Genomic DNA, 20,406 nt, shown 5'->3' with positions numbered 1-20,406 from the left:
AATTAAAACCAACTTATCGGGGGAAATGAACACTTGAACATACATTAGCGTGATAATAACTACCTAAAATAACAAGAAACATGTTTGGAGAAATTTTATTTGTGAATTTGCATATTAGCTAAATAATTAGTTTCACCCAGAACATTTAGATTTAACATTTAGACTTAGATTTAGCATTTAGATTTAACATTTATATTTATATTTATATTTAATATTTAGATTTAGATTTAGATTTAACATTTAGATTTAGATTTAATATTTAGATTTAGATTTAGCATTTAGATTTAAATTTAATATTTGGATTTAGTATTAATATTTAGGTTAACATTTAGGTGCCACATTTAATATTTAGATTTTACTATTTAATATATTGCTAAGTTAACAAATATTGTTGTAAATGTGGTAAAAGGTGACGTTAAAAAATTCACAACACTTTTTTAAACATTGTTTGAAGCTAAATGTGGCAAAATGTTGATGTTATTTTCAGCGTGAGCCACTTTACAAACGGCACCCCATAGGAGTGAAGATGGATTTGGTCTTCCCCAGTTTAAACTGTACTACCCCTAACCACCTCCACCCCACTGACTGTTCCTATACCGCCTGTGTTACATCCCATCATTTCTTTTGTTCACTATGTTGTCTTCTGCTTGTTTCCCCGTCTGTCACTACCCCTTTTGTGTTACTATGTAAGCGTCTTTGGGTCATTGAAAAGCGCTATACAAATTAAATGTATTATTATTATTACTACTTGGCAGTTCATTTAAATATTTTTTTCTTTTTGGCGGAGCTGTACCCCAGGCTGTAATTTGCAAAACATGCCTGCTTGGCTACAAATTTAACAGATTCTTGCAGAAGTTCATGTCTTCCAGCCCTCCTTAATAGTCCAATAAATATTAAAAAAAAAAAAGCTATATATGGGAACAATCCCATAATCTAAAACTGCCAGGCAGGCAGGGGCAAAGTGCAGTTGTGTTTGTGTGTGTGTTTTTCCCTCCTGGGGTACGTCCCAAGTCTCTTAAAATTACTGCTAACCAGGCCTGGAATTTCATCATTTTAGGGGCAAGGCCACTTGGCCTTTCCTGTTGTCAATTTTTTGAGGGCACAAAGGCCAAAAGCCAGGGCAGCAAGGCCATAAAATAAAACAATGATTTTAAGTCCACGTTCATAATGAATTTAATTTAAGGACTAACGATGTATAACTATCTGTGAAATTATTATTACTTGGGCTTGTTTTATTTATTCATGAGTATAATAAGTAATATTAAATTTAATAAATTTATTTAATAGCANCCTGGAATTTCATCATTTTAGGGGCAAGGCCACTTGGCCTTTCGTGTTGTCAATTTTTTGAGGGCACAAAGGCCAAAAGCCAGGGCAGCAAGGCCATAAAATAAAACAATGATGTTAAGTCCACGTTCATAATGAATTTAATTTAAGGACTAACAATGTATAACTATCTGTGAAATGAATAAATAAAACAAGCCCAAGTAATAGTAATGAGTATAATAAGTAATATTAAATTTCATAAATTTATTTAATAGCACTAATAAACCCAATGTGTTTTAAATATAGAACAACCAGATTCATGTATTTATAAGCAAACAATCTGAAATATTAGGCCTAAATATTTTTTGAGTGTACATGATAAACTGATTCACTGAACAAGACTGGCTTACAATTAGCCTATTTTGATATGTTGTTAGATAGCTAACAAACAAACAAACAAACTACAGCAGGGCTATTCAATTAGGCTACTATTTCAACTGGGCCGCATTTCAANACTAGAGTAATTTTGAAGTTATATTCCCTTCATCTGCACCCCGGCCTCTCTGCTGTTGAGTTTGTGTGTCTGTGTGTGTGCGCGCGCTGTGAGGGGTGACATGCAGAGAGCAGGAGAGAGGCTGCAGAATGATGATGAAACCGAAACTTTAAAAAGTAACGCCAATAATGGCGGAGCTTATTATTATTATGGTGTTGATTAAACTTGCCTTGGGTTGTTTAATACCGGGTCTCAGTACTGATCCCTGCCTGGGCGTTTGATTAAGTGTCCTGGTGGGCCGGTGAGAGACTGGTGTCAAACTGTCGTTACAGCCCGTTCGAGCGGTTCCTGCTAGGCTCAAATCAAACCCACCACTGGTGATGTACGCATCGTCTCATTTGATGTTGCTCAATAAGACTCCAGAATGTCATCGCATTTTTTTTCTCATAAGATGCAGGTGTCAAAGCCATGTTGACAGGAAAGAGGCAGAGGAGAAAAACGCAAAATCACCTGGGGCAGTGCGGGCGGGGCATCAAGGCCACTGTGGCATTAGGGCAGATATTTTTTTCAAGGGCACAGGGCCAGATGAGGAGGGCACGAGAGCCATGGCCCTCGTGGCCCTCGTGAAATTCCTGCCCTGCTGCTAACCACCTAACCTAGCCACCTTACCTAACTGTTTAGTCCCTCCCACTTAGGAAAACATGCAAGGAGTCAGGAGTTAGGAGTGAGGAGCGAGGATTGCTGATTAAGAGACATGAGACTGCCTTACTCTGAAGTGTCACGTAAAGCGACGTCCTTTTCTGATGACGGCGGCACAGCTGGATCTGCTGCATAACGGAGCCAGCGTTTGGCCTACATCCCAAGTCACATTATATTCGCTGATCAAAGCCGTAACCCCCACCCCCCACCGTCATGACTTTGGTCACACACTTTTGCATGTATTACCATTGTTATTGAGTCATTTCCCGAAGTTTGTCGCAATTAAAGAACGGTCTGTAGCCCTGCCACTGTCACTGTGATGAGCATCATTATCGTTATTATTATCATCATCATTATTATCACTATTATTAAATCCACTCGCCATCATTCAACAAGTCAGCTGCTGATTGACTAAGATATATCAGACCTGTGCGTCTACCTCAATCAATTAAATTTTATTTTAAGCCCAATATCACAAATTACAAATTGCCTCACAGGGCTTTACAACATACAACATCCCTCTGTCCTTAGGACCCTCACAGCTGATCAGGAAAAACTCCGCAAAAAAACACTTTAACGGGGGAAAAAAACGGTAGAAACCTCAGGAAGAGCAACTGTGGAGGGATCCCTCTTCCAGGACGGACAGACGTGCAAAAGATGTCGTACAGAACAGATCAACATAATAACTAGTACTAATATTCAACATAAATATCTGGTGTCTGGGATCATACCAGGGATGCAATAAGTTGACATGTTTCATTCTTCACAGGGAAATAACACGGTTACTGGGCTTGGAGGGAAAGATGTCCCCCGCCCAAGACAATCTGAAGATCCGAATCAAGGTGAGATTTTGTACTCATTATGAGCTCAGGTCACATTCATATAAAGCATTTGTGACTGTTGTTGGATACATAATGTATTAAATTCTAGTGGTTGTATGTCTACATCACACTGACACATCCCTTTTGATATCTTCCGGAAGCTGAGGAACCCACCAACGGGCACAGGGACAGACGGAGGGGAGGACACAGCAGCCACATGGCCATTCTTTCCCCGGATGCACGAGGTCATCGGGACACGGCCCTCCATCGAGCCGCCTGTCCTGATGGACTCGTGCGACCGGGAAGATGAGCCTGTGGCTGCTGTGTCCTCCAGAGGCCCAACATCCCCTGGAGCTGCCACTTGTGACCAGGCATGTGAGGAGGAGGAGGAGGAAGAGGATGCTGCACAGCCTGGCACAAGTGGCAGCACCACCACACAGGGGGATGATGGGCCATCCACCTCTGCCTGTCCCCCGCCCAAGAGGCAGCGGACCACCAGAGGGCTGGCATTCCTCAAAGACGAGGCTGCCAAGGATGACGAGCGCCTTGAGGACATGCAGCATGACAGGAAGAGGTTCTTGGACCTGTTCGAGGAGGTGGTCAAGAAGTTTTGAGTTTGTTTTTATATCCTCCTCATTTGAGTTTTTGTGCTGCAGTGTTTTCAGTTGGACTTTAATTTCGTTTTGATAAGTACCTGCCAGACTGCAGTGTTTTCAGTTACTTTAATTTTGTTATATTGATACCTTGCAGTGAAACTGCAGCATTTGAAGTTGTAACATTTATTTTGTTATATCGATACATCTCGCAGTACAACACACATTTAACTTGTGTACAGTGTTATATGCATTCTATGTCACAGTATATTCACGTCTGACAGTAACAATTAAATGTTTAAGTTGTGGACAACAGTCTTGAATCTGTGTTACTTGACATTCTGGGTCTAACAATGATTTCAGCCACACAATTAACAGTGTATGCTCACACATTCCTGTTCAGAGTAATGTGCAAAGGAATGTTACACAACTCAAACTTAAAGACAACATAGGAATATACAGGCAACTAAGGAATATATATAACTGAAACAAAAAAGGCACACGGCCTATCATACAGTGTGGTGGCCCGTGTCCCAGGCATTCATATCCCCAAGGTCTACAGATAATCATGCTCCTGCAACTCCACATGTTGCACACAAGGAGCAGAGAGCAGCCCTGCCAGTCGGTCTCGCTGGCCATGTCCGCATCATTCCCCCCTCACTGGACGTGGTGGAACCACACCAATGTGCCCGACATCCTCGACGGGCTCAAGGATGTCCCCCGCTGGCAGGCAGATGTTGTATAGCACTGCGCAGGCAGTGATGACGGAGGGGACAATGGTGTGGTTGACCTCCAGAGCCCTGAAGAACAGCATTCTCCACCATGTCTTCAACATGCCAAAGGCCCGCTCTATGATGCAACGGGCCTTGGCATGACGGTGGTTGAAGCAGCTCTTTACCCTCCCTTCCAGTGGTTCTCTGTATGGGGTGATGATAGCTACAGTTTTTTCACTGCAGGGGTAGCCACCATCACCCACAATAAAGTACCCTGCAGACAGTGGGGAAACAACAAGTTAATATATTGACAGTTATGGAGGACAGTTGTGTATTAAGCAATTAGTCTCACCTGGGGGAGGATACAGAGCCGCTCTGTAGAGCCTGCTGTTCTTCAGGACTCTGGTGTCATGGACAGAGCCAGGATACCCCACAAAGGTGTTGATGAAGAGGCCCTTCCCATCACATACTGCCTGCAACTGTATGGATGGGAAGAGCTTCCTGTTGAGGTAATCCTGGCCCTCCTGGGGGGTCTTGAAGCGGACATGGCAGCCGTCGATGGAGCCCACGCACCTGGAGAACACTGGACTGTTGGCCAGCCGTGCAAAGGTCTGGCCAACCTCATTCAGTGCTGTAGCGGTGGGCAGACGGATGACCTCCTGGCGAAGGGCTGCTATCTTCTCCACTCCCGTGTGCACCAGCCTGCAGACCGTATTCTTGGGGACATGAAAGGCCCGGGACACCACACTGTATGATAGGCCATGTGCCAACCAGTAGAGGGTCACCAATACATGCACCTCATGTGACCAGCCTTGTGTGTACTTTGATGGCAGGATCCTCATGAGGCACTCTACAGACTGACACCTCAGTCTGTAGTCCCTCATGAGGTCCCTCTGGCCATCAAAGTACACAGCAAGGACTGGCACATGAGGGTTGAGGCGTGCATGTATTGGTGACCCTTCCATCTACAAAAGAAAGAAAACTGTGTTACTTCCCACACTTAATTTCTTCATGCAATAACAACATTTGAACTACCTGGATCCTGACATGTGTTTCACACAGGCAACATATTCTGAGGCCACGATAAATGCTTTCTTAATTATTATATATTTTAGTTTATATTTCATTATATTTTTTTTAATCATATATGGGCCTATTATAAGGATAATATTTTATTTACCTGGCTGACATACATTACACCTTTTGTGTCTGGGCTTGTGCCATGATATCTGATTAGACAACCTACAGCTATCAATGTGTTTGCTGTCTTTTGATATAATTTTACATACTATTCATTGAAGATGATTATATTTGTTTGATGATTACCTGTAATAAGCACATGGCTGCATGCCTCTGAGCTCTCCTGCGTTTCAACAGGAATGCCTCCTCCTCCTGCTGGAGCGCATCCCAGGTGGACAGGGCACAGAGCATAAACTGTCTTTTCTCTCTTTCCATTTTCTTTCTCTCATTGTCTAACCCTTATATAGCCCTGGTACCTGACATTCTTGCCTAAGGTAATGCGTTGACTGGATTCAGCTGGCATTGCAGCTGATAGATTGTGACCACACCTGATTACATTCACCAGCTGACTTGTTGAATGATGGTGAGTTAATTGAATGATAGTGTTCATCACAGTGACAGTGGAATAGCGGGGCTACAGACTGTTCTGTAATTGCACAAACTTTGAAAAATGACTCAGTAACAATGGTAATACATGCAAAAGTGTGTGACCAGAGTCATGATGGCGGGTGGTGGAGGTTACTGTTTTGGTCAGCGAATATAATGAGACTTGGGATGTAACCATAGTAATGCCAGATGCTGGCTGCTTTATGGAGCAGATCCAGCGGTGCCGCGATCATCAGGAATGGACGTGCTGACGTATTGCGGTAAGCGAGTTGCAGTAGCTGTGGTAGTTAGCCAGCCCCCTGTAGCCGGTACGGAGCCACATAGCATAGCCTCCGCTAGCGGTCCTCCGGTAACACCCATTCAGCCGGGAGGTTGGGTAACCGTTCACCAGAGGAATAGCTCTAAGCTGAAGCTCACCGCTCACCACCAGCCTGTTCACGTTTCCAACCGCTTTTCCCCACTCAACGACACACCCGCTGAGGACAAAGCTCTGGTTATTGGCAGCTCTATTCTGAGGAACGTGAAGTTAGCAACACCAGCGGCCATAGTCAAATGTATCCCTTAGGCCAGAGCGGGCGACATTGAGTCAAATTTAAAACTGCTGGCTAAAGCTAAACGTAGATTCAGTAAGATTGTTATTCACGTCGGCGGCAATGACACCCGGTTACGCCAATCGGAGGTCACTAAAATTAATATTGCCTCAGTGTGTGAATATGCAAAAACGATGTTGGACTCTGTAGTTTTCTCTGGACCCCTCCCAAATCTGACCAGTGATGACATGTTTAGCCGCATGTCATCATTTAATCGCTGGCTGTCCAGGTGGTGTCCAGCAAACAATGTGGGTTTCGTTAATAATTGGCAAACTTTCTGGGGAAAACCTGGTCTTATTAGGAGAGATGGCATTCATCCCACTTTGGATGGAGCTGCTCTCTTTTCTAGGAACCTGGAAAATTTTATTAGTAATTCAAATCGCTTTCTAGGAACCTGGAAAATTTTATTAGTAATTCAAATCGCTGACAACCCAGAGTTGATATCAAGACTCAGAGTCGCAGTCCAATACGCTTCTCTGAGCTTCTAGTTCAGTTACCCAGCCATAGTTTTCATAGTTTTATACAAACGGTGTCTGTCCCCCGACTACCTAAATTATTTAAATCCAAAATTAAACAAAGAGGAGTTGTGCATAACAACCTCATAAAAATTAAAACCTCTTCTGTGACAGAAAGACAAAACAGGATAATTAAATGCGGACTATCAGGTCTCTATCGTCTAAAGCAGTGTTAGTAAACCAATTAATTTCAGATAATCATATTGATTTACTCAGTCTCACCGAAACCTGGCTGTGTCCAGATGAATATTGTAGTGTAAGAGTTAATCCCTAATCAAGTAAAAGTGTTATACTGCATAAGTTGATTAAGAAACAAAAGCCACATAACCATCATATAACCATGTTTTATGTATAAGGTCTTATAAAACTGATTGAAATGCATCTATATGTGTTAAAACACTGTTATACATGTCAAGGTGTTCACAATACAGAGTTATGAGCTGATATTGTATCCACACTAAAGAGCACACATATAACCTATCATGTTCTGTATAATGATAACACACACACATTCAAATGCTTGTATTACCTGATGCACATTTAAAGGTTTATATTGCATAAGAGGCTGCATAAAGAAAGTCCCTAAGATTCACATGTTTTTTAGAAATAAAGTGAAAGCAAATCTAAAGCTAAGGGTGGAAGATTTGGGAAATTCCAGGCTCAAAATTAAAGTGATACACCATTAAAAACGGGCCTGTTCATGATTGGACAAAAAGAAAAAGGTTGCCACCAATAGCTTTGGATTGGAGTGGGATGGATTAGCAGAAGGAGGTGGAGACTCTACCCAGTCTCCACCAGCATAAAAGCAGACGCGCTGAGAGTGAGTTTTCAGTCCATCTCCGGGGCTTGGCTCATGAGTTGTATGTGCTGAAGCTTGTGAACACATTAAACTCGATTGCATCGGACTCTGCCTGTCTCCAGTGTATCTTTGAGTATTGATTAGCTGAATCCAAGGTACCAGATCGACATCAGAGGACAACTGAGAAGTAACGTTGAGGACAAGGTCGGGAGCCTACAGGCCCAATTCCAGGCACCGATTTTTGCCTCTTCAACTGGCGAGCGCAGCCAGGAGGGAAGGAAGGTTGGAGCCAGAGACCGGGAGCACTGGGCTGTACGCCAGACACACAGGTGGCCACCAAATAAGGTAAGCAGTGCTTTTTTCTGTCTAAACCAGGTATGGCTGGGGTGCAGTGTTGGGAGCTGCCCAGGTCAAAGGTATTTGACAAATTCCTCTCCTAAAGAACCTAATTATGATGAATTAATTAATTGGAAAGTAGGTAGAGATATCACTGAAAAAGGCAACTAACATCACTTGAGACGGTTGGGTCTGCTGCAATAGGTGTGATCGTGGAGCAGAAAGAGTGAATGTGTGTTGAATGTATGGAATACAAGCAGTAAGATAGTTAAAGTATTTAAAGTATTTAAAGAATTAAGAGGAAGTGCACAACAAAAAACCTGTAAGAGTTAAAACAGGAAAGAGAATAAGAAACCGGTAAAAGAGTTGAAAAAAGTAAGAGAAAACAGAGACATACAAAGCATATCCGTGGATACCGCTGCCCATCCTTTCAGCGCACCTTTAAGCCTGTAGGGGCAGGTGTGCTGTGTTGGACGGCAGGTCTGCACGGGCGGAATGCTAGTGAGAAATAAAGAGTTAAAAAGACATAAAGCTTCTGTGGATACCGCTGTTTAAAGGGTGATCTCTCAGCCAAGAGGGCAGGGGAGTCGCCACAGACAAACAGGACTGTACGGGCAGAACGCTAAAAGGGTTAAGACATAAAGAAAAAAGAAAAACAGTTAACAGATCGATCAAAGTGTAAAAATTGTAAAAATCTAACTTTAAGCTATAAAGTTGTTGTACATACATTGTAATATATCTAGGAGTATCAAATAAGCTGTAGTAAACACAATATAACCTACCTAAAAGTAACGCATGAAGTGTTGTATAAAGTGTTGTAAATACAGTAAAGTGTTGAATAAAGTGTAACTGTAAAAAGACTGACAAATCATTAGACGACTGACCTAACAGAGAGTATGAAGGGAGGGGGTGAGGAATGCAGCCAGCACAGAGTGAGGAATAGAGCCAACACAGTTAAGTTAACCAATAAATCAAACTGTTGTAGAAGAATTTAAGGAGGTGAGTTTAGGGAGAGAAACACAGAGCGTCTAAAAATAGATGGAAGAGGGAGAGATTATTGAAGACGAAACTTGGGAAGAAGAATACTGTTTGACCGAGGGTCCTATAGAATATAAAGGGATACGTACGCATTTTTGGCTAGAACGAACCTACATAGATAAAGAGGGGACTGAACGTTGGCAAAACGAGCAAAAAATTAAACAGAAGCTCTGGCACATCACTAAGTTTATTAATTTGGAAAAAGTAAAAGAACAGTTTCCAGGTGTCCCGTGGGAAGAGACTTTGCGTAGATTGTGGGTCCCTTATTCACTGAATTTTCTGTTAAAGAACCTGTGTGACAGGTATAAGAGCGGACCAATAGCTTCACTCCCTCTACACCAGATAAGTATACGAGGCTAAAACGGGGTGAGATACCCTCCATGGCTGCAAATTGCTGTTGTGCCCAGAAAAGTTGAGTGGGAAACAGGTAAATTTGGGTGCTTAACCCCGGTTCCCCAAGGGGACGGGTCACACAGTTTAGAGTACAACCCGTACAGAGAAAAGAAATATAAAACTGCCATAACAGTTACAACCCGTACAGAGAAAAGAAATATAAAACTGCCATAACAGTAGGGAAAATCATAGTACTGATACGCACAAAAGAGACAGACGAACTACCAGAGATCCCAAGAGCCAGTGAAGTGAAACAGGGCTTCATGGGAGCCAATCAGGAAAAAATGGAAAAAAGGGTTTTAACCCCAGTGGAGTTAGTAATGAGACAACACCCAAGCAGGGTGAAGCGCATCCAACGTTGTGTGGCAAAGTGGCACAAAAGAACATCAGGAAAGAATCGTTGGCCTATGGAAGGTACTTTCAATCTGGCATGCTGTGATGAAGTAGAGTCAGAATTGAGGCATAAAGAAGTTCGCGACACAAAAGCTAGTTACAAACTAAAAAACAAAAGAGCCAAAGAAAGGGAAATGTTGGGATGGTTTAAACAAGCTGGTGCAAAAATAATGGTGCAGCGGGAAGAGAAGGAAAAAGAACAGCAGTATCAGGAAGGGGTGACACCTGCAGCCCCCATGACACCTACAGCACCACCCCTACCCACACCACCACCACCCCCATACCCACAGGAGTCAACACAGCCAATAATGGGACAATATCCACTGAGAAATGCAAAAGCCATGGAAATGGAGGGTCAAGTACAAGGAAAGTTTACAGTGACTTTAACTAAAAACTCTGAGCGAGAGATCAAGAAAAAGAAACTGCAGGGACCACGGAGAAAGCTGCTGCTGGAATCAGCGCCTCCTTCAGAAACTGAGAGTACTGACGGATCGACAGATGATGAGGGGGACGAACAAACTGTTGAGATTGAGACAGAACTATCCCCAAAGGTACCCCACAATTGGAGAGGCGGTAATTGCAACTGGACTACAGACATGGAGCTGACAGGAGTGCCCAGTGACGAGGACACCCCTTCCACCAAAGAGCGATCTTCTCCCCAAGGACAGAGTGAGAATGGGAGGCGGAGGCGAATGAAGAGGAGGTGCCTAGAGAAACACCAGCCCTACCATTCTAGCTGCTTCAGTCTTCCAGCTGAGGAGGCCCGATCCCCTGCAGAAGAAATACGGGAACGGAAAAGGGAGAGGCAGGTGCGGCGACCTAGGCGCTTCAGTGACCTGGATGAACGGGAGTTGGAAAAGATGGTTGAGGCAGAATATCAGCTGTTCAAGAAGCAACATCATAGACACACAGCTACTGTCAACCCACCGCCAGGTCCAAGCAATGTGGCAAGCACCACACAGGCCGACAGGAGAGGCCAAAGTCAAGAAAAAGGTGCTGCAGCAACACTGTCATCATACCAGAACGGACATGAGGACCTGCTTCAAACATGGAATGAGATGATGGAACAAACCGACAAGAGAATAGAGCTAATGACTCAGAGCATAAAAGCCCTAGAAGAAGACCTCAAAAAACCCCAAAACCCCCAACAAGGGGAGAGGGAACCCCGAGTTAGCCCTAATACAGAGCATATTACTCTGACACTCAAAGGTATGTTGGAGTCCAGCAAGGTACCATCACAGAGGATGTATGATGTTGACAAAGGACTGGTAGCAGATAGCAAGGGGCGGAGCCATAAAGGTATGGAATTGAGGGGTGGAAAAGTACTTGGCAGACCCCCAAGCCCATCGGACTCTGATTATGAGGAGTCAGAAGGTGCACATATATGCCCCATTGTGACAAAAACCAGTGGAAGAAAACAGTATGAGCCCTGGCCCTTTATGGACATGATAGTGCTAGCAGAACGTCTGCCAGTGCTCACAGATGGAGCCGACAAGTAGATCATGGCCTTGGAAGAAACTACAGCCGGAATACAGTTGGCGGAGGGAGACATCAAAGCCTTACTCACTTATGTGGCAGGAAAACAAACCACCAAGGACATATTCACGGATGCCACATTAGGTGTGGTTATTGGGACCAACTCACATGACTGGCTCGATTTTGGAAACTACCGAGGTAGCATATGGAAGCAATTGAGAGCTCACTACCCAGCAAAAAGAGACCCCTCCAAACTGGAGGGAGAAACCATGGGGGAAGATGAATGTCCCTCCAAGTTCCTACACAGCTTCCAGAAAAGGTGGAAGGAAGAGACAGGGGAAGCATGGAACGCTAATAAGACAACTCAGAGCTTATTTAAAATGGTGATGGTGAAAAAGGCCATGCCAGAGGATGTACAGCGCCGCTTGGAAGGTGTGGTAGGACTGATGAAGATGGACTGGCCACTATTCTCAGAACATATTGTCCATCATGTGGAGCTCTACCGAAAAGACAAAAAGAAAATAGAAGAGGACAATAAACAACTAGCCAACAAGCTGACACAGCTACAGCTGGGGGAACTAAGTAAGCTGGTAAAAAAAGAAAAAGAGAAAGAAAAAACTAAAGTTCAGGCCCCCCTGGTTACGGCAAACCCAACACCTCCCCAGGCAATTCAGCCACAAGCGCCTTTGCAATCAGTCCCCACTGACCCCAACCCAGCAGGAAAAGACACCTCAGCCAACGCCACACATCACCATTATTATTATCAGCAACCACCAAGAGGCGGCGGCGGTCAGCGACCCCCCAGAAGGCGGGGCCGAGGGGGAACCCGAGGAGATCCAACATTTACAACATTTCCGGGAGGATGGAAAGGAGGCAGAAATTACATACCAGGCAACCAGCATGTTTATCAGGACCAACTCAACCAGCAGACAGGACCACCCCACATGGGTGCAAGCTATCCAGGAGCCAATCAGGCTCCACCTGACAATCTCTGTTGGGGGTGTGGTCAACCAGGCCACATACGAGCCCAATGTCCTAGTAATCCATGGGATGGTCCAGCACAAACCTGGCCCAACACAGAACAGGGACGCCCCCGGTAGGGGTGCCCAGAGGAGCCTGAGGGGGAACTAATGTTATCAGCTATATCGCTACAGTCACATGATGAACCCATCATACCTGTTGTCATCCATGAACGTGAGTATCCTTTTATGGTAGATACAGGAGCCACGTACTCATGCATTGGAAAAGAAGGCTCCAGGTTCCTCCTCTCCAAATCATCTATAAAGACCATAGGCTTCTCTGGGAAATCACAGATCATACCACTAACGGAGCCCGTTCCAATGCTCATTGCAGGTAAAGTCATATGTGCACCTTTGCTATATTCAGCCCATACCCCAGTAAACCTGCTAGGAAGAGACATTCTATGCCCATTAAAAGCAAAGATCATGTGCACCCAAGATGGACTGTATTTGGACTTCCCAGATGAACCCCCACAAAGCATGATGTCACAACTACCCCAAAGTGCAACAGAAAAACAACAAGCCCTTGCCTATTGGCTTCAAATGACACCAGAAGAATCACACCTTAAACAAAAATGGACTGAATGGGAGGTGTGGATTTGTATGCACTATGACACAGCACACCCCCCCACTCTGCCATTGCATTGCACACTCATGCATGACAGAGATCAGACTCATGTAGATTACCAGGAATGCTGGGATGCAGTGATCAACAAGAAACCATATCTAATCACAACTGAAGACATGTTTTTGGGGCCGGAGGGCGTGGCGGCGGCTGTCCGCCTTCCAGAGGAATTATCTGGGTGGTTTCAAGTGCCAAAGTCCATGCCGTACATCACACTGTTGGTGGCCAAAGGTTATGATTCTCATCATCTTGGTCCTATGGTCAGGCGTGCCCTGCAGGTGCAAGAGTGGGTGCCCACAAACAACAGGTATATTCACATTTCTAAAGATAAACAGTTCATCAGAATCTCAGTTAAAGTAGATGATGAGGCCTTAGCAGACAAAGTGGTAGTAGATGGAGGCACACCCACACAAATGGCAGTCACCGCAGAACATGAGGAAATGTTAAACAAAGTTCCATCTCAGTTATGGACAGCTCATAAGACTGACGTAGGATTGATAAAATCAGCCCAGCCAGTTCACATTAAGCTGAAACCACACGTTAACTTGCCATATCAAAAACAGTACCCACTTAAGCAGCATGCGATTGACGGTATCAGGCCAACGATTCAGGGTTTGGTTGAAGCAGGGGTATTGGTTAAAACTAAGAGCCCTTGTAACACGCCTATTTTTCCCATAAAGAAACCAAATTCATCAGACTATCGTTTAGTTCACGACCTGCGAGCTGTTAACGCGGTAGTAGACGGTGAAGTACCACATGTACCAGACCCACACACGTTGCTTTCCAACATACCACCAGAATCCCAGTGGTACACAGTAATTGATTTGTGTTCAGCCTTTTTTAGTGTACCACTTCATCCAGATTCTCAGTATCTCTTCGCCTTTACGTATGAAGGTCAGCAATTTACATACAGGCGCCACCCTCAAGGCTTCTCAGACAGTCCCTCCATCTTTAATCGCGTTTTGACGCAAGACCTCGTAAATTTGAACGTGCAAAGTACAGTGCTGCAGTATGTAGACGATCTGCTTATCTGTAGCCCTACAAAAGAACAATGTGAAAAAGACTCTATTGCTGTGTTCACAGCCTTAGCAGAAGGAGGGCACAAAGTCAGTAAAAATAAATTGCAATTCTGCCAACAGTCAGTAGAATATTTGGGAAGAACACTATGTGGGGACAAAAGGTGTATTGCACCATCTCAGTTAGAGGCAGTAATCAAGGCCCCTCAGCCACAAACAGTGGGCCAGATGTTGTCTTTTCTGGGCATGACAGGGTATAGCAGGCCATGGATTTGTGACTATGCTATAAAAACTGCTCCCCTCAGGGCTCTGATAAGAGCAGCAGGACAAACAAACAATACAGCACAGTTGACATGGACAGAGGAAGCAGAGGGTGCGTTCCAAGCGCAGAAAACACACATGCAGTCCGCCCCTGCGTTGGGCACTCCTAACTATGCTAAACCTTTTCATCTCTATGTTGCAGAAAGATCGGGCTTTGCATGTGCTGTCCTGATGCAAGACACACCCACAGGTAAACAGCCATTGGCATGTTACAGTACCAAGCTTGATAACATAGAGGCTGGTCTGCCACCCTGCTACCAGGGATTGGCAGCAGCTGTTTTTGCCTTTCAGAAAGCATCATCGCTAACCATGGGACATCCTGTGACGTTGTATACTTCCCACCAACTCCATGCACTACTGACTAGTCCACGATTTGTTTTGACACAAGCCAGATGCACGGGCTATGAGGTAATCCTGTCAGCCCCCGAGCTTAACATTCAGCGTTGCACCACCATTAACCCCGCCACAAAATTGGTGTTACCCACTGAAGGTACTCCACATGATTGTATTCATGACACCGACAAATTTATGCGTGCCGGAGAAGATTTGCATAATCAGCCAATTCCAGCTGAGCTCACATTGTTTGTTGATGGATCATGTTTTCGCGATGCCACCGGCAGCCATGCAGGCTACGGTATTGTTCAACTTGACAATAACAATCACAGTTTCGTGACAGTAGAATCATATAAACTTGCTCAGCCCTGCTCAGCCCAGCTCGCAGAGATAAAAGCTTTAACAGCAGTATGCAAATTAGCAGAGGGGAAGTCACTAAATGTGTATACAGATTCAGCATACGCCTATGGTGTATGCCATCTTCATGCTAACATATGGAAACAAAGAGGGTTTTGTCGAGCTGACGGCACTCCTGTCACTCATGGAGCTGCAATTCTTGATCTATTACAAGCCATGCTTCTTCCCACAGCTCTAGCAGTCATCAAATGTCCAGCTCATCAAAAAACTAACTCTTTGGTAGCCAAGGGAAACAATCTTGTTGATGAAGCAGCTAAACAGGCAGCGATAGGGGCAGTAATGGCACCTATATTGACCATACAGGACTGTGAATCCCTCACCTCCCTGCCTTCACTTAAAGCCACTCAAGATAGGGTAGATGAGGCCGAGAGGCGCCTATGGGTAAAACGAGGAGCTATAAAAAACATGCGACCAGGCCCATTGCATGGCATCTGGTTGGACGCTCATGGTCATTTTGTACTACCAACCTTGCTGTTAAGACATGCAATAATTTGGGCGCATGGTAGTGACCATTGCGCAAGGGGGGAGATCCTAAGGAAACTACAAGCAGTATGGTGGTCACCATTCATGGCAGCCACAGTAGATAGAGTATTAAATGAATGTGACATCTGCGCAGAATACAACATCAGGAAAGTTTTTACAGCCCCGTTGGCACATATACCACCCCCAGACGGTCCATTCAGACACCTTATGTTAGACTACATAGACATGGGACCACAGTCGAGAGTAAGGACAATGAGATATGTTTTGGTGGTCATATGTAGATTTAGCAGATGGGTGTAGGCAAAAGCCACGGCAAAATCAGACCACAGAACAGTTGCAAAATTTTTGTGCCAAGAAGTCTTCCCATGATTTGGGATGCCAGATACCATATCATCAGACAATGGTAGCCATTTTGTGTCCAACGTCATACAAGAGACACTAAAACAATTGGGACTTAAACAAAACTTTGGCTGCGTCTATCATCCCCAATCACAGGGGTCAGTAGAGAGGGCAAATGGTATTCTGAAAGCCAAAATAACCAAAATAGTAGCAGACAGTAGGAACAAGCTTAATTGGGTGGATGCTTTACCACTTGCACTAATGTCTATGCGCTCACAAGCCAGCCGAGTCACATCTAACACCGCATGAAATGCTTACGGGCCGATACATGCCGATACCGTACTTAAGAGGTCCCTATGAGGGACCGTCCCTGGAACAGTTGCAAGGTGAAATGTTTGATTATTTACGAAGTCTGACTCGCATCCACAGGGCTGTGTTCCAGCAGGTGAAAGGGGCCACTGAGGACAGAGGGGTCGACATCCCAGCAGACCTCCAGAGAATACGTCCCGGAGAACTGGTGTACGTCAAGGTGTTCAAAAGAAAGTGGGACCAGCCACAAAGGGAAGGTCCATACAAGGTTGTACTAGCCACACCAACTGCCTTAAAAGTTGAAGGTAAGGACGTTTGGTTTCATCTTAACCACTGCTGCAGAGCTAACGACCCAGAGAGACCTATACCCTGGCCTAGAGCCAGGCGGACAGCAGCTCCCCCAGATCCACAAGGGGACGGCGAGGCCGCCCCAAGGGCAGTAGGAGACCAACCAGAAGGGGAAGGCGATGCCTCCCCGCAGGAGCAGGGAAGGCGAAGGTCTGCACGCGTGGCGCAGAGAGAGCCCAGAGTGACAGCAGCGGGTCGTTACCAGGGAGGGTATCAACAGAGATGGAGAGCTCCTCAGAGGGAAGCTCCTCATCCTCCGGGACTGGCAGCGAATCTCAATCTTATGAGTCATCACCTGCTAGTCATAGGGAAGATCATGAGAGGACAAGTGCAGAGAGAGAGGTGGCAGCAGAGGCAGAAGGACAAGAGGGAGAGGGAGCAGAGGCAGAAGGAGAAGAAGGAGAAGAAAGCCTTAGCTCGGAACCAGGCGAGGGTAGAGACCCAGGAGGGCCAGACACAGACTCAGGCACAGACCCAGATTCAAACTCAAGAGACACACCCACTGAGCAAGCAACGTCTGTGGACGTCCAAGTCTAGTTGATATCATGTCCGTCCGTCCAGGCCATAATCTGGACGTCTATATGACAGCCAGAATTAGTTGATAAATGACATTGTAGACGTCCAAAATTGGGCCAGCCTGGACGACTTCACTCAGACAACCAGAACTAGTTGAAAATAGACGTTCTGACAGGCCAAAATCTGGACGTCTATATGACAGCCAGAATTAGTTGATGAATGACATTGAGTGAAGTCGTCCAGCCTGGCCCAAATTTGGATGTCAACTAACAACCAGAACTAGTTGAAGATAGACGTTCTGACAGGCCAAAATCTGGATGTCTATATGACAGCCAGAATTAGTTGATAAATGACATTGAGTGAAGTTGTCCAGCCTGGCCCAAATTTGGACATCAACTAACAACCAGAACTAGTTGAAGATAGATGTTCTGACAGGCCAAAATCTGGATGTCTATATGACAGCCAGAATTTGTGTATAAATGACATTGAGTGAAGTCGTCCAGCCTGGCCCAATTCTGGACATCTACAGACAAACAGAACTATGTGAAAATAGACGTTCTGACAGGCCACAATCTGGACGTCTATATGACAACCAGAATTAGTTGATGAATAATACAAAGAAAAGATGTTCAGCCTGGCCCAATTCTGGACGTCTGTCAACAACCAAAATTATTTGAAAGCAGACTTTCCGCCAGGCTGTAATCTAGAAGTCCAGTGATGAACTGTTGGTATGGAATTCTGAGAGGCTATCATTTGGACATATTGATAACCAGAATCATTTGGTACTGTAAATAATCAAATAATGCTGGGAAAAAGACATTCAGGCAGACCAACCTAGTTAACAGACAGATCATGCCACAATCTTGTCTATAATGACAAGCTAGTTGAGAAAGAGGACATCCATTTTGACCAAAAAGATCAAAGAATATGCTCTACCAGAGGGACAGAGAAAGGCTGGCTGGCTGGCTGGCTGGTGAAATTGTCCTGTCAGCTATTGGTAGCATCAGGATGTGATATAGGCCTATACCTTTTATCCATGTGTGGGATTTGAAGGTATTGAACAATGGATATGTTTACTGCATCCAAAATCATCAACCATCCCACACCCAACCTCACAGAACTCAACCACCGATCTGTCACACATCTCGCACAAACAATAACCAATGACTCGGATCACCCTCTCAACCCACACTTCACACTGCTGCCGTCTGGGCGCAGATACAGGACCCTGAGATGGAGACGAGCGCGCTTCAACAAGGGCTTTGTCCCGTCTGCCATCTCTGCACTTAACAACCTCCCCCAATAACCTCATATGGACCCAGCCCTCCTGAGTGTGATATATGTGTCGGTTGTTCATGTCTGGTGGTGTTTGTGCATTGTGTGTGTATGTTGTTCAGTGTTTGGTGGTGTTTGTGCATGGTGTTTGTTGGTGGTGTTTTTGTGTACCCAAATATTGTTGTGACAATTTGTGAAAACAAATTTCCCCATGGGACAATAAAAGGCTATCTATCTATCAAGAAAATGCCTGGGCTAACCATTTCAAAACTTTTAATCTGGATCAGGGTTATCTGGATAAGATTACATCTCAAAATTGTGTATTTAAAAACCTGATTATGTGAGCGTACAAAAACGGGATACGAATTTGATCATCTTATCCTATCCAGAATCCAGATCAGATGTTTTTGGGTATTTCAAATCACACACTCACAACAAGCACAAATCATGTATGTATGCACCAAATTAAACAGAACAACCTCAGCTAAAAGCTCATGTAAACCATTTTACCTACACCAATATCAACATCAAGCAAATTAATAACAACATATAGGCAAGGCAGGCCCCTTGGCTGTTTTGGAGAGTAGGCTACAATTAGAAAATGCTTTGAGAAGCAAAATATAAAACATTTATGGAAAACTATGAAGGGGATGACTGACTATTACTCAGAAAGTAGTGGTAGGTAGTGAAACAGATTTTGCAAATCAAGTGAACATGTTTTCTCTGGGTTTGAAGGAATTAGTCAGATTATAATATTCTCTTGCACCTAGACTGATAGAATTCTGTTTCTGTTGAACAGGTCAGCATTTTTAAACGCCTGAATCAGAGGAAGGCTACAAGTCCAGATAATCACAGTGCATTTATTTTGGCAACATTTGCAACTGAAATGCGGAAGACTTCACATGTAGTACCCCTTCTAAAGAAAGCAGGCCTAAGGAACTAGCCTTGACCCCTTTTGTGATGAAATGCCTAGAAAGAATTGGTACAGCAACTGACTAAGTCTGTAGGTGACCCACTGTCTGTAGCCTAAGCAGAACTGCAAAGATGCAGTTACATTATACATCTAACCCTGAAACATCTGAATGAATCAATTTACGATCCTCCATGAATGCCTCACATGCAGATGTTGTGTACAAAATATCATTTTCAGGGAAGGGGTATGAAACATAGCTACCTTTTACTAAAGCAACAATAAATAAAATGAACTTTGTTTAAATTTTGATCCAAAGTAAATTTTGGTTTGGATATGGTGCCAATGGGGCTGCTGCACCACTGGTTGTAGATTGTTTGTTTGTTTATGTATATTCAGTTTTATTGATTTTTTTTTTTACGGTGGCTTATTGCATTCATTTAAAAAAAAAAAAAATTCCCTGTTTTTTTAGAGGAATTATCTCAACTGTTGAGATTATTATCTCATAAAAACGGGGAAAAATTGTTTTAGAAAACATATCTCAAATGTTGAGATAATTATCTCATAAAAACAGGATTTTTAAATTTTTTGAATGAATGCAATAAGCCACCGTAATTGTTATTGTTGATTTTTTTCATTTTAAATGTTTTTTTTCTAATTAGGTGTGAGCACTGCATAACATAAGGTACTGTAACTTGAGTCGAAACACCTTTTTGGGAGGGGAGGAGGGCTTACTTTCTGATC

The 20,406-nt window shown here is 44.1% G+C and overlaps 1 protein-coding gene across 1 annotated transcript; it reads right to left on the bottom strand.

The window, feature by feature from the left end:
• Positions 1 to 4,518: 4,518 nt before the first annotated feature.
• LOC126388597 (uncharacterized) lies at positions 4,519 to 5,550 on the bottom strand. The gene is made up of 2 exons (XM_050041796.1): positions 4,938 to 5,550; positions 4,519 to 4,859 (listed from the first exon to the last, which is right to left on the bottom strand). The coding sequence occupies exons 1-2, from the start codon at positions 5,548 to 5,550 to the stop codon at positions 4,519 to 4,521; spliced, it is 954 nt and encodes a 317-aa protein (XP_049897753.1).
• Positions 5,551 to 20,406: the final 14,856 nt, after the last annotated feature.

Source organism: Epinephelus moara, chromosome 4 (assembly GCF_006386435.1).
Source record: "Epinephelus moara isolate mb chromosome 4, YSFRI_EMoa_1.0, whole genome shotgun sequence".
NCBI lineage: Eukaryota > Metazoa > Chordata > Actinopteri > Perciformes > Serranidae > Epinephelus > Epinephelus moara.
Note: the sequence above shows the minus strand (reverse complement) of the source record. Positions and strands in the feature narration are given on the sequence as shown.

Coding starts and splice junctions, on each gene's coding strand:
- LOC126388597 (XM_050041796.1), bottom strand. CDS start 5,550: ATGGAAGGGTCACCAATACATGCACGCCTCAACCCTCATGTGCCAGTC. Junction 4,860..4,937: donor GGCTCTGTATCCTCCCCCAG/GTGAGACTAATT, acceptor CACTGTCTGCAG/GGTACTTTATTGTGGGTGAT.